General features: G+C 32.7%; 1 protein-coding gene across 1 annotated transcript in view; it reads left to right on the forward strand.

Annotated features, from left to right (window-relative positions):
- Positions 1-15286, forward strand: part of Caps2 (calcyphosine 2) — a 51699-nt gene that overhangs the window by 8265 nt on the left and 28148 nt on the right. Inside the window, exons 4-8 of the mRNA XM_005330431.4 lie at positions 1706-1751; positions 1843-1965; positions 3107-3283; positions 7678-7791; positions 11326-11393. Coding sequence (XP_005330488.4) covers positions 1706-1751; positions 1843-1965; positions 3107-3283; positions 7678-7791; positions 11326-11393 — 528 coding nt within the window. The remainder of the gene's footprint in view (positions 1-1705; positions 1752-1842; positions 1966-3106; positions 3284-7677; positions 7792-11325; positions 11394-15286) is intronic.

The raw sequence follows: 15286 nt of genomic DNA on the forward strand, positions 1-15286 counted from the left end.
CTTTCGCCATCCACCTGAGTAGGGCCTTGCCATTGCCTGAGTCAGGGGAGGGGCGCAGCAGGAAGTTTTAAAAATTATTATGCCAAAATCATCTTGTGATAGAATGGTAGGATTATGAGTAAAACTTCTTTTGTTTTATTGTCTTTAATATTATTTTCATATTTTCCTGAAAAAGGTAAAATATTTATTTATTAAGAAAATTCATTTTTATTATGCTATTTTAAAATTTCAGTTTATTTTTAATTGAGATGTAAAATCATAAAAGTTAAATATATTATGACTCCATAAATAACAAATAACTCACTAAATGAATTTGTGAAAGAAATATATAACATTTTTATTTTTATAATTGGTATAGTCAAATTTAACTTAATGGTAAATATACCCATGTTCTAATCTTATTTTGAGGTATATTACAACTTAAACAAACTTATTAAAATTTGAGTTTTGGTTTAGAATACATTAATTTATGTTTTGTATTTTACATTTAAAATGAGCCAATATCTATAATTTCATGTGGTTCTACCTAGTAGATATCTGTCTGCTTATCTGGACATAAAGAATTATGTCCAGGGGCTGGGAATGTGGCTCAAGCGGTAGCGCGCTCGCCTGGCATGCGTGCGGCCCGGGTTCGATCCTCAGCACCACATACCAACAAAGATGTTGTGTCCGCCGAAAACTAAAAAATAAATATTAAAATTTAAAAAAAAAAAAAGAATTATGTCCAGATACAAGGTATTGAGTACTAAGATACAAGGTACTGAGTATGTGGGAAGCCATAGTCAATTATATGCTGGTAAATATTTAACAACTGGTGTTCCAAAAGTGTATTACAAGTTTACTATAACTTTTTTTTTTACTTTTTTATTATAAATAAATTTAAGTATATTTTAAGTTTATTATAACTTAGTGATAAGAGGTATACGTAGCAAGAAGTTTACAAATGCTAGTAAAACATATAACTCTTTATTGTAGTGTCCAGTTAGCCGATTGTTGGTCACAGAATACTTTCTTTGTTTTTTATTGACTCTATCTGTAGCCAACCTGTCTTTGCTATGATGAACTATTGTAGTTCCATGTGAACTAAAAGTGATTTTTCAAGCTATTTTTCTTTACTGTAAAGTGATATGAGTTATTTTCTGGTAAAATCAATAATATTGAATACAGAAATAATTTTTTGTTATTCACTACTTGACAGCTGTGGACATGATGCACTCTTAGTTTTATCCGCATTATTAATACTTTCAAGTCTCAGAAATCAACAAAGTAATAAATCAAGCCCTGAGTCATAGCATTTTCCTATTTCATCATGACTGATTTCAGACTGTCCACGTCAAATCAGTAAATGCAAAGTTGTAAAGTTGGGCACAATTATATCACAATAGAGATACAAGAAGTGCAGAGAGCCTCTGGAGTGTACAGTCCAGTGAAATCATTAGGAACCTATGAACTTTGAGTATTTATTACCTTTGTTCTTAATATAATTTATTTAATCACAAATTTATATAATTTTATTTTTAATATTGACTGCATTTAACCATCGGCTGAAAAATCCCTGAACATTTAACAAAAGATAATTACAATCTGGTGGGAGCCAGAATACCATTAGCTTCAGTGTGGCTTTATATGTGATCTAACATATGTGATTTTCATTTATCAAAGTTTCATTTGAAAATGTTATAAGATGTATACTTATTTTTTTCAGGGTCCCACCACTTGATTTGGGAAGCCTTGTGAGCTCTGATGATGAGGTAATTTTTACTTCTTATTTAACATAATAAACACTTGACCACTATATTACACATAGCATATACTAAAATACAATTAAATTTTATTTTTTAGGATGATTTTTCATATGTTCCACTTAATATGGCGCATAATCATTTTAACCGACCAAAGTCATCTGCTCTTGGTTGGGTCTCACCAGGTCAAATACCATATGCTCAGCATTATCTAAATGAACTGGTTAGTATATATTTGCTTATTACTAATTTTAAAAATTATACTATGCATTATTAGCACCATATTTGATCCAGAAATTTTTGTTTGAAAATCTCAAACAATAATGATGGTAAAATACTTTAGTTTGTTTTATATTTTTTTCACACATTGGAATGATATTTTATAATTTTCTTTTGTGAAATTGGTAAAATACAGCTATATTCTAATACATCAGGCTACTAGAATACTATGGAGTACATAAATAACTATACTTAATCCAATGTGTCTCCTTGGGGCATGTTTACATTTTAAACAATTTTTAGTGAATGCAGGTTCTGACTAGTATTATTCTATGAATAGTACTTACCTTTCTGTCTTTGCATATCTCCATCATATAGCTGGTTCTCTTCATGTTCTTCTCAGTCTCATTTTTGAAAACTGCATAAGTATCCTAATTTGTGTGTTGTTACAGATTTTGTCCTTAAGTTTTGCCTCATCCTTTGTTTTTCCTGGGTTAAATTTGGATGTCCTTAATAATTTTCAAGGAATGGACTGGATTATATTTTCCTTTTGAAATGTCTATGCCTCTCTGGATCAATATGTATGCCCTTGTATTTGCTTAAAACTTCTTTCTGGTTCCTCTTATCCACTGGTTCCTCTTATCAATTATCTCTCATTCCCATGAAAATGTAGCATGGAATCAAATAATATCAGAAGGCAGAATATCTCAATATTTCAGAAATGGCAATCAGTGCTTCTCAGCATTCGTGATCTCCAATTCCTATAACTATTTTGGAAGACATGATTGACAATGGAAAACAAAAAAAGTGTCTACCTAAAACTTGTCAGAAGAAGGAAAAGTTTCTTTTTCTTCTCTCAAATTCTTTTGAAACCAGGATTGACCTTCAGCTGTGAAATCAAGTGTAAGATTATTGGCATTCAAATGCTCATTCTGAGCAGTTCTGTTGACTCTTATTAGTCAGCGATGCCATACAAGCTCAAGGTTTTTAAATATCATCTCTGTTTAGACCATAGGTTATAATGGTCCATTTCTTAAACATAAAGGGTAAGGTAAATGGTAAACCTGTTAATATCAATAAGGAAATTTAGTTATAGTAATTTATTTTTTTCTGAGAACAACAGACTTTTTTCTTTTTACCTCTAGGAACAGAACATAATACCTGAAAATTTGCCATCACCAACAGGCAAATACAAGCTAAAATATCAACCATATCAAACTGAAATGAAAGAGGGATATACACAATATAGTCAGAGAAGTTCAGAAAAGACAAAATCAAATATCACACATCAACAGCCTTCAAGAAACAAGATTGATGAAAAGGTAATAAGTGAGAGTTCTTAAGATTTAAAATTTAAAACAAATAATTCATGGGTTATAGAAATCTCTTTCTAACAATAGCCAACATTTGTCTCAGTAGGCCAGGCCAATATTATTGTAATTATTTTACCTATATTAGCTAGCTTTTTCTACACAACATAATGCGTTATTATCCCATTTTCTGAATACAGAAATTCTAGCCTTATCTAGACTTATCTTTTCTGTTAGAAGCTTTTTACTTGCTTTGAGAATGGAGTAAGAATATGTATGTGCATATATATATATATATTCTGTGGGAGTATAGTCTTTAAGTTTTAAAGTTGAAACCTCAGAATATATAGGGACCTATTTTATTCTAAAACTGCCATTATTTCCTGACTGACTTTTGCCTCATTTTTAGATTTTTTAACCTTACAAATTGCTGAAACTGTTATGCTTTCATTAATATTTATTAGGTAAAAATTAGCATTTATGGATATAAGAGCAAATTAAACGTGATAAGCTTAATGGTATTTCATAAACATTCAGGAATTCAATCTTTATTTTTGGGAAGGCTTAAAAACAGTTTTATGGTACTACAGGCCAAAAATAAAAGAATATTTGGATATGATTTTTAATTTAGTTAACCTTCTATAAGAATTATGTATTTTTGGAGAAGTTTAATGGTTTTACTTGCTTATTTTCCATAGGTGAAAAAAATGGAAATTTATAAGTAGGTGTGGCATTGCAACTATTTTTTTAAAATCCATGTATGAACTATCTAGGACTAAATAAATCATGTTTAGGTGAAAGAATAACAAAATTAATGAAATTATTTGGTTGCTTTTTATCATAAAACAAATTTCCAGACCTAAACATATGCAAACATTATCAGTTGATGTCTATAATATTATTATAGGATAGTCTCACAACCTTTACCAAGCAGCCATGTATTATTTGCAAAGTGTAATATTAAGATCACTGTAAATATGCTGGGACTGTAGGTTTCTGTAAGCACATGCTCTATTGAGTGGCAGAAAAATAGCTCAAAATATTTTTAAAGTAAAACTTTAATTTCTTGGAACACAAGTTCAGATAAGGACACTTGTTTACTTTTTGTTTAAGAGAGGAACAAATATTATTTGCAAATCTCTCTATATGACTGATAAATGTTTATCTAGAATGGATATTTTACAGAAGCCAATCTAAATGTATTTTCTGCTTAGATAAGATGTTGTTTGACTTCTTTGATTTTTTTTAAAACATATATTAAAAGGGTGAAATTATTTAACACATTTTTGGTGTTTTTGCAAAAGAGCTTTTATAAACAAAAGGTCTTTTAAAATGTGTAGTCCTGTGATTATCAAGACTATTATATAAATGAGTTATTGATAAATTCTACTACAATTACATGAGTTAACATTATAATGTTTGGAAATAGAAGTTCTTGATTTTAGAAATGGAATCCCCTCTTTTTAGAGCAGAAAGAAACATGTAAATTGATTTTCTTTATTGAGGAAGAAAAGTTAAGGTTAGATGTATTTAGGATTCAGGGCATTAACAGAAGGCCATAGGTACTGACTTATCAGGCTGATACACAAGTTGACAAATCATCAGTTGGAACTTGATTCTAATGCCAAATTTCCTTTGTTGAGTTTTATTAATTATCACTTAGTATAAAATAGTGGTGAATTTCTAGTTACCCAATTTTTTTGCTACTGAAAATGTACTCTCATGTGTGCATGTATACATTATCCGAAATATTGAAACATCTTTAAATAAAAAATGGAAATTATTAAATTTCAGCTTTAAGAAAATCATATTAATTCATTAATTGTATTTATTAATCAGGTTAGATATATCTTTTTCATCAGCTTTTTAAAAGATAAATGCCTTTTGGTTATAGAAATGATTTAGTTCATTAATGTATTGTTTTTTTCTTTCCAAAATAATTATTGAATTTTTTGAATGTTTTAACTATATGCAAGAAACTGTTCTGGGAATAGGGGAATAAAACAAACAAAAATTTCTGCTGTTATAGAACTTATTTCCTAATATGAAGAGATAGTAAGAAGAAAACATAATCAATCAATGCATTCCATAACCAACCAGCCCATTTTTGCATCACAGATGGTCATAATAAGAGCTATGAAGAGAAGAGAATAGGGAGAGCCAGGCTGTAGGTATGGGGTAGTAATTTGTTTAGGGTAAGCAGGGGAGACCTTTTCCATAAGATAGCATTTTAGCTCTCACCTGAGAGATGGAAGCCAACCAGTCAGTAGAAACTCATGTTATGAGGTAGGAGTAGCTTACATGGTTTAAGAAATCTTGAGGAGCAAAATGTGGTCAGAGGAGGAAGGAGAGCTGGGAGAGTTGGGAGGAAACTGGGTAGAGAGTTAAAGGGAGCCTGGGAGCCAGATCACAGTAGCTCCAAAGACCCTGTAAGGACTTTGCCCTTTCACCCTGAGGCAGAAAGCTGCTTAGTTCTGTTGAGAAAGGGTTTAATTGAGAATATGGCAACCTTGGAAACAGGAAGACCTTTGGGAGACTGTTACAGTAATGGATATAAAGATGATGACTTGGATCTGGGCGGTGGTAGTAACAGAATTGGATAAGAGGTGGTCTCATGACTTCAGATTCTGGCTAAGGTGGGGCTAAGAAGATTAGCTACAGATGGGTTGTAGGCTTGAGAGATAGGGAAGAGCAAGAATAGCTGTTCATGAATGAATATGCAGGACACTATGCTAATGAAAATAAGACAGGAACAGAAAGACAAGGGCTTTATGTGCTTGCTTATGTATGGTTGCCAGGGGGATGGGGAGATGTTGGTCAAAAGGTACAAAGTTTCACTTATATGATAAATTCTGGGGAACTATTGTAATGTGGTAACTATAGTTATTAATATTGTATTTTTAAATTTTCAATTTGATTGAAATTTTCACTGTTTTCTCATTTGTGTCCATAACTATTTGTGATGATGGATGCATTAATTAATTAGTTTGACTGTGGTAATTATTACACATGTATATGTATAGCAAATCATCACATCATATACCTTGAATGTACACAATTTTATCAATTAAATGATTTAAAATTAAAAAATTCCTCTGAGCCTTTTGGTCTAAGCAGTTGACCTTCAGTAGAGTTGAGGAAAGACTATATGGAAGTGTGGTTTGGGGAGGTTAAATTTGATGTATCAAGTAGAAATATCACTCACTGCTTTCCTTTTGTAAATTGTTAAAAAAGAATTTTTTAACACAATGCAGAGCTTTGCTTATGCTTAAATGTATCTACTAAATTACTTTGTTTATTTTGTCTAATGCTAAGCATCTTTTTGGTGCCCATTTAAATAAATCATTATTTAGGGAAAAGAATTATATTGGCAGTTAAATAAATAAGACTATTCAGTTTTCTCATACATTTATTTCCCAGTAGTAAATGCTTTTCTGGCACCAGAGATACAACAGTAAAATTGACAAAAGTTCCTGACCTCATGGAGCTTATAATAAAAGACACAGGCAATAAATTATGAACACATATGTAATAAAATTTCATGTAATCACCAAAGGTCATGAAGAAAGAGCAGAGTATGAAGTTGAAGTGTGATCTTTGGAAGATCTAAAGTAAGAATAATCCATAGGATAAAAATTCTTGAAGTTTGTTAAGTTTTTGACAAGTTGCTATCATAATGAAACTTTTTTTTTAGTTAAGGCATTATAAGTACATCTCATATTCAGAGAAAAATTTGTCGTTCCATCTTTTTGACAACCCCAAAGAATTCTTTACTTTAGAGAATACCACCATATTTTAGTATTTTGGTTCTGAATTTAATGTATTAATTTCACAATAACTCAACATGGATAGTAATAGTTAAAATACTTCTCTTATTTAATGCTTAGTTTGTCAGGTAATTTTTTTTGGGGGGGTGGCTGGGTACCAGGGATTGAACTCAGCGGCACTCTACCATTGAGCCACATCTCCGGCCCCATTTTGTATTTTATTTAGAGACAGGGTCTCATTGTGTTGCTTAGAGCCCTGCTATTGCTGAGGCTGGCTTTGAACTTGTGATCCTCCTGCCTCAGCCTCCTGAGATTCTGGGATTACAGGTGTGTGCCAGTGCACTTGGCTAGTCAGGTACTCTTTATAAGAATTGGGCATGTACCATCTCATTGAATCTTTTTGGTCAAGTAGTTACTATTGATCCTATTTTATCTGGGTAAACCAAGGCACAAAGATAAAGTAGAAGAGCTGGATTCAAAGAGAGGCAATCAGATTGTCATAGTTTGTACTGTAAAACTCCTATAAAAGTAATCTCTGAGGTATTTAGTCATTATCTAGTTGCTTATTTTGTAAAAATACAAATATTCAAAATATGTGTATAATGGTCCATTTATTGCTTCGTTATACAATGTATATAGGGTGAAGAAAACAGCTTGGATGACCTCACAACTCTGGATAGGAAAGCCCTCTTGCAGAGTGAATATGTGCACAACTCTCAACATGTACAGCACAACGCAAGGAAATCAGATGCGGTTAGGCTTCAGCACTCTCTTATATGATAAGTCATTAGGATCATTACTCTCCAAGAGTTTACAGACTTAGAAAAATTGCAACAATTGAATTTGGACTGAGATGAATATTCATTGATGTATAAATTGAGTTGTTATTTTTATAAATGATTAACTTATGTTTGGTATATTTTCTGTGGAAAGTGTCTTGCATTTTATTTACAAAAATTTAGTTTATATTGTTCAAAATATTAATTGGCCACTTTTTATGTTAGTGGGCTTATTTGGTATCACATCCTCCCTTCAAATAGATGCCTAGTTATTGTTTTGAAATTCATAGGCTACTATCATTACAGAGATTGTGCCAGTTGTGGAAAAAGCCAGGAATTAAAGATGTTTTTCTTTAATAAAATTGAAGCAAAACTCCAGACTTTCAATATTAACTTTCGAGTATGTATTTTTAACAGTTAAATAGATTGATAGGTGGTGCTTAGACCAGTTCTGGTATACATAGGTAAGTATAATAGTTCTATAGTATCCCATGGTAAGAGGACCAAACTGCTTGAAGGTGGAGTGTGCTCATCCCCTAGAACCCCAGGTGATTAGTATCTTAGACATCCTGAAAAGGTAATGCAATACGAGATGGGAAAGCTCTGGCTTAGATAACCCAAATAATAATAAAGCAACATGGATTTAGCTAGTTACATTTTACATTATCATCAAAAATATATATATACACACACAACATATATATGCAATATATATATATCTGTGTATATACATGCATATATATATTCACAATATATATATACATATGTGTATGTATGCACAATATATATACACATACAATTGTATAGATAAACTATTGTGTGTGTATATATGTGTGTGTATGTGTATATACTTTTTTTTTAACTTGAGTTGCAGTCATCTAGAATCAATATATTATGAACTGATAATGATGTGTAATTAATCTCTGGATCAGTCAGGCTAATAGTCTGTGGATGTCTCAAATTTATTGCAGTTCTTCCATTAAAATCACATTCATGTTGTTTTCTATGCTTATTATTATTTAAATATTTATGCTTAGTAGTATTACTTGGGTCATCATAAAAATAACAAAATTACGAGGCAAAATGGTGTCCCCAAAAAGGTTTATTTTCTGAAGTTGTATTTGAGATAGATATCACCTATACTTAGGGCCCATTGGGTATTATTCTTGGTATAACCCAAAGCCATCCGGGAGGTAGTATATTTCTTTTCTTTGTATTGACATTATTAGTGGTGATGTATATAAACTGACCATCAAGTAATTTGAGTTGCTTTTTTGTGGTAGTACTTGTTTATCTGTTTTGTTTCTCCATGGCAATGTGGATATGAGTAGGCTTTTCAGACATTTGAAATGATCACCAATGTGTTTTAAAGATGGAGGTACAAACTTCTTTAGCTACTTAGAGGAACAACGAGTAGTGACACTATGGTTTTTATGCCCCTCTCCTGGTGCTGTTGTCATTTTTCAGTGTTGTCAGCTCTTTTTTTATTCCTGTGACTTCTGTTTCTAATCTGCTTTATGCTTTCACAGACCTCTAAATCAATGTGACTGAGGGTGGTTCCAATCTTCCCTACAAAGTAAAAACCACCATGAACTTTAGCACTGAAGGTGGCCCTTTGCATGGGTTCTAGGGTAGTCATTAATCTTCGTCTTTGTCTAGGTTTGGGGTTTTTCATCTACATTCTGGCTGGAGTGGATCTCTTCTATATATAATTTCAATGTGTTTTACTGTCTGCTTTTTGAATCATCCTCAAGTATTATAATATACTCTTTGCTTTAGCTGTGGGTTATATAATTTTCTTTTTTAATTGCCATTTTAAATTTACTATTAAATAAAAAATCATTATAGTGTGTTATGAACTTAGAGAATAGCATAAGAAACAGTCATGTATTAAAAGATATAAAAGCTATTTTGAGTATTTTTGGATATGTAAACTATACATCTTAAATTTCTACCAAAAAACACTAAATTCAATTATAGGCTAATGTTTATATAATAGTGGCCACTTTTTCCAGGTTTCATAAAAATTTTCACTTTTTATTTTTATGATATTCTTTACTTGATATTTTATGTTAGTTTTAAATTGAATACCTTCCCTAAAGTTGCAAAGCCTCTGTCTTAAACAACATTATCTTAGTTGATTTTTTTTATTAGAGTCATTAATAGAGATATGGTAACTACATTCTAAGAATAGGACATGTGTTGTTTTGACCTCTTAATTTTTAACTTCTTTTGTTTTTCCCCTAAAGAAATATTTTAGTGTTTATAGTTGTGTGATCTCTAATTGGAATTGAATGATTGCAAATCTTCCAATTTGATATGATCTAAAAAGTAGTATAAATGCTTTTAGATGAGTTGGAAAAATAAAAAATAGTATGAAGACAGGTTAATAAAACCAGTAATTAAGGAAAATTGATTAGATATGATTAAGGTATTATATACTGTTTTAGTCAGCTTTTGCCTCCCTGTGATCAAAATACTTGACATGAATAACTTAGAGGAGGAGGAAAAGTTTATTTAGGGCTCATGGTTTCAGAGCTCCAAGGAGGAAAGCTGCTTAGCTCATGGCAGTGTTAGGAAGCAGGGAGAGGGGCAGAGGGTGGAAAAGGGGCTACAGGGAAGAAGCACCTTCCAGGGCACAGGCCCAGTAACCCACTTCCTCTACACACACACACCTGTCTGTAGCTACCGCCCAGTCATTCAAACTAGGATGGACTGACTAGGTTTCAGCTCTCACAATTCCATCATGTTACCTTTGAACATTCCTCCATTAGCATAGAAACATTTGGGGGGACACCTCATATTGAAACCATAAGATAGACATAGAAAAGATTATCTTCCTTTTAAAGATGGGAATTCTTTTGTTATGTATTAGATTTTTTTTTTTAAACTGGGAATTAAACCCAGGGGTGCTTTACCACTGAGCTATATCCGTAGCACTTTTTATTTTTTATTTTGAGATAGGGTCTTGCTCAGTTGCTTAGGGTCTTGCTGAGTTGCTGAGGCTGGCCTTGAACTTGCAATCCTCCTGTCTCAGCCTCTTCAGTTGCTGAGATTACAGGCATGCACAGCCGTGTCTGTTTCAACTTTAGATTTTTGATGTAAAGTTGAATGATTCTATTTCAGTTTCAGCCTCTTCAACTGTGAATAATTTTAGACTGCACTCTTTTTGTTTCTGTATTGGTATTCTTGTAGCAGGTTAAGATACATTTGGTAGGACATGTCTTATTGGGAGTAATAAGGAGAGAGGGGCATGTCATAGCCTTCTTACCCTTTATTCTGACTCCATAGCTTATTGGAAATGTCTGATGATTTGTATTGAAATTTAAGTGCTTTGCTTTTTAGAAAATGGTAAATTAAGATTAAATAATTAAAGCTTAAGTACGTTAATGATGGATAACAATCTGTATTTAAGAGCAACATTAGAAATGTTTAATTTTTTTAGGATTTTGGTATTAATTGTTCTGCTTTATAGACAATAAAAATGTTTTTATTTTTATCTTCTCAGGAAATTGTGGCTGCAGAGAAGAAGAAACAGACCGTCACAGAGCAAATGATGATCGACCACTTATCTAGGTGAGAGTTAGTAACTGGTAATAGAAATCCATTCCAAAAGTTTTCATTGAATTTCTTTTTCATGCATGATACACATGTCCCTGGTCACTCAAGGCATGGCTGACTTAGAGGTTCCCAAGCTCTCTCTTCACTGCACTCTTAGTGTCTTAGTAATTTTTTCAGAGCACCCTTAGACCAAAGAAATACATAATAGTTCTATTTATTAAGAACTTTTATCTAAACAACTTAATAAGTATCTATTTCCTAACAACTTTGTGGCCACATGAAAAAATGATGCGGATAAATTAGAAGAAGATATAATTATTTCATTCTTAAATTGTCACAGTTGCTTACTAATGGGTTGTTTGTATATTTTAAGTACTGAACAATCTCTTAAATCTTAGAATCATTTAGGATCACTTTCTATTCTACATTGATTTTCCCATATTTGCTTTTTTATCACAGTGGTTGTAGAAAACTCTTGTAAAGATGTAACATCATTGAAGAAAGAATAACACAATCCTGTGTTGAAGCTGTCAGCTACTTTCAGCTAGTAGTTTATATGATATCCAAAAGATGGCGAATGCCTGTTTCCCTTAAAAATTAATATCCCACAGTTACCCTATGCAGTTTGAGAACTGTGAGAGTAACCTTCAAGAATTTAAAAGCTCCTTAGAAAACTATATAAAATTCTATTACATGCAGTGCTAAATAGTATGACAGCTTGTAAATATGGTAAGATTTTAGAAGAGGCTGGACTAATGCAGGAACTCTTCAAGGAAAAAGTAAGACTTAAGATCAACCTGAAAAAGTTGTTTATTTAGGAAGCAGAAAGAATGATAATCCTACAAGCATATTTTTCAGTAAGTTCTTTGAGACAATTATTTTTATAGCCTATCTATCATCCCATGGACTTGACTTATGTTTTACTTCTGCTACCTTATTCTCTTCATAAGGTAAATAGTCACATCTGTATTGCTAGACAAATGGTGGTCTCTCCTTTACTTGCCCCATCAGCAACACTAGCTCCGTTGAAGTTTACTTCTTTTTGAAACACTTTTTTTTCTCTTCTCTACTTGACTTTCTGCTCACCACACTTGACTGTCCCCCCCCCCCCCCCCCCCCCGCCTGCTCTCCACTCCTCATTGTTTTCTGGTTCTTCTTCGTCTCCCCAGTCTTTAAATACGGCACTGCCTAGGACGTTTTCTGTATTTGCCTCCTAGTGATTTCATCCAGTATCATGCCCTTAAAAACATTCTGTATCCTGATGCATCTCTAATTTAAGATTTCAATTTAACAATTTTATTTTCCAATCTGGGTTCTTCTGCATAACCCAGTCCTCTTTAATTTTCCTCTGTGGAAACTCCATTCTTGAAATTATTTAGGCCTAAATCCTGGTGTTTCCTTTAACTCATCTCTTTCATTCAAATTCTATATCCAGTCTGTCAGCAGACATTTTTCAGTTCCACCATTAAAATAACTTTATTCCTTCTTTGGCCACCATCCTTGTTTCAACCATCACCTTCTATCTCCTGGATTATTTCATTTATTTGTTAACTGCTCCTATTGTGTCTGCATTTACCTCTTGTAGGTTTATTCTCAACCCAGCAGCTAGAATGAAATTATTAAACAAGACAGATCAAACCATCCAGTAATTAAACCATCCCCAATAATAATAAAATTACAATGCTTATATATGTAAGTATAAGTAATTTTTAGGAGCTTAAAAAAACAGCATTTTGGGCTGGGGATGTGGCTCAAGGGGTAACGCGCTCACCTGGCATGCGTGGGGCACTGAGTTCGATCCTCAGCACCACATAAAAATAAAATAAAGATGTTGTGTCCACCAAAAACTAAAAATAAATATTAAAAAATTCTCTCTCTCTCTTTCTCTCTCTCTCTCTCTCTCTCTCTCTCTCTCTCTCTCTCTTAAAAAAAAAACAGCATTTAATTTTTGCTAATGTATCTTTAGATTTGCTGTCCAGACTTGGCTTAGATGGATGGATTTTACTTATTCCTCTGACTAGTTATATATGAACAAAATAAATGATCACATCATTCTGAGCTTAGGTTGTAAGAGACCTCATACATTTCAATTTGCCCTCTTGTGCATCTACCATATATGAGAGCAGAACAATACTTGGATAGCCAACTAGTCTCAAGTAAAAGATTCCTCTATAAATGCAGAGGGGCTATTTAGCTTGGACCATTGTAGATTGGCAGATTTTGTAGATCATTGTAGATCATACACACTTGCATGAATTAGTTCATTTAAGATCAGCAAAGCCATCCAACTATATATAATATATAACCAAAGGAGGTCAAGTGGCTAAGCTCAAAGTCAAGGGGAGAGGAAGTACATTTCATTTATAATACAGCCATGGCAAGGATGTGAATCAAGAGTGCTGAAAAATTGGAGCCAGTAATATAGTGTTCAATCCCACCATTGATCTGCTTACTGTTAGAATTTGGAGTCCTGCTCCTCTCATCTGTCTACTCTACTCCAACCTTCTGGCTTGCTCCCTGCTCTGGAACATATCAGGTTCTACTCCTGTTTCAGGTACTTTGCATATATTTTCCCCTCTGCTTAGAATGCATTTCCCCCATAAATTCATATTGCTGCTTGCTCACTTTACCTTTATTTAGAAGTCACCTTATTGAGACCTACCTTGGCTACCAAATAAGAAGTTATAACTCCCTTACTCAAAACTCTATAGCCTCTTACTACTTTGTTTTTCCTTCCATGGGAATTATCAATATGTAAGTTATCTTTTACTTTACTTATTCATCATGTTAATTGTCTGTGTGCTCCATAAAGCAGGTAGGTCTCTTTGGAAGTTTTGTTCATTTTTTGCTGCATTTCTATTCCCTAGTGGAGTATCTGTACACCAAGTACTTGCTGAATGGGCAAATGAACGAATGAACTGGAAAAAAGGACTAATAAAGTCAGCAGAACTGAATTTAGTGTTTAGCTATGTGACTAAAATTACTTTTTGAGCCTTCATATTTTCCTTCTGTATGTCTTGATTTTAGCTTCTTCCAAAAGAACATTTAAGATTTCTATAACTCTAACATTCTTTATGTGTTTATTTAACGTAGAATTGATATCGTGACGGTGTGAGAACAGAATGGGTGCCACTTTTTGGTAAATTCCAGCCGCCTTCACCAGGAAAATTTTTAAAAAAATGTATCTTTATATTCAGCTTAAAATTGTTTAGCTCATAATTTGGCACACAAATAGGGAGTACCTACAATAGGGTAGAAATTCTTAAAGCTTTTCCTGAATATTTAAGCAATAGAAGAAACTGAAAAAATTCGTAAATTTTTCTATCTCTGACTTGCTGTTTATCTTTGTATTTTTTGAAGACTCATGATACCTTTTTCAAAAAGGCTTATGTATTTATTCTTTTAACCAGTTCATCATCAATTTATTCTTACTTGGGGTTTTGTCAGGGAAATAGGAAAAAACCAGAGAGGGCAATAAGGTTGTTAAGGATTATATAAATTTATATTTTAATAAATCATGCTGGGTAAGACAGAAGTAAGGATAGATTGCCTTTCTACTATTAAAATACCACTACCAATAATGACAAACCAAAACTATTATATGACTCCCATATTCCTTACATTATTAAATGAAACTCCTTTCACATTGTAAGATTACGGTAGATTTTTCTACTTAATGATGTTAAAGCCAGTTAATCTCCTAGTTCTTCCAGTATTTCTCAAATCCATTATACTGCATCTATTTTTAATGCCACCTTGCTATCTTTTTTTCTAGCCTATTGCAGTGTTACCTAATAGCCTGTCATGACTCTGTGTTTGTTCATATTTCATATTTGGCAGAACATATAATAAAATGGGAACAGGGAGGCATAAGCTCAGTGAGTGAGCACTTCACTAACACTAGATGA

Source organism: Ictidomys tridecemlineatus, chromosome 6 (assembly GCF_052094955.1).
Source record: "Ictidomys tridecemlineatus isolate mIctTri1 chromosome 6, mIctTri1.hap1, whole genome shotgun sequence".
In the NCBI taxonomy this organism is placed as follows: domain Eukaryota; kingdom Metazoa; phylum Chordata; class Mammalia; order Rodentia; family Sciuridae; genus Ictidomys; species Ictidomys tridecemlineatus.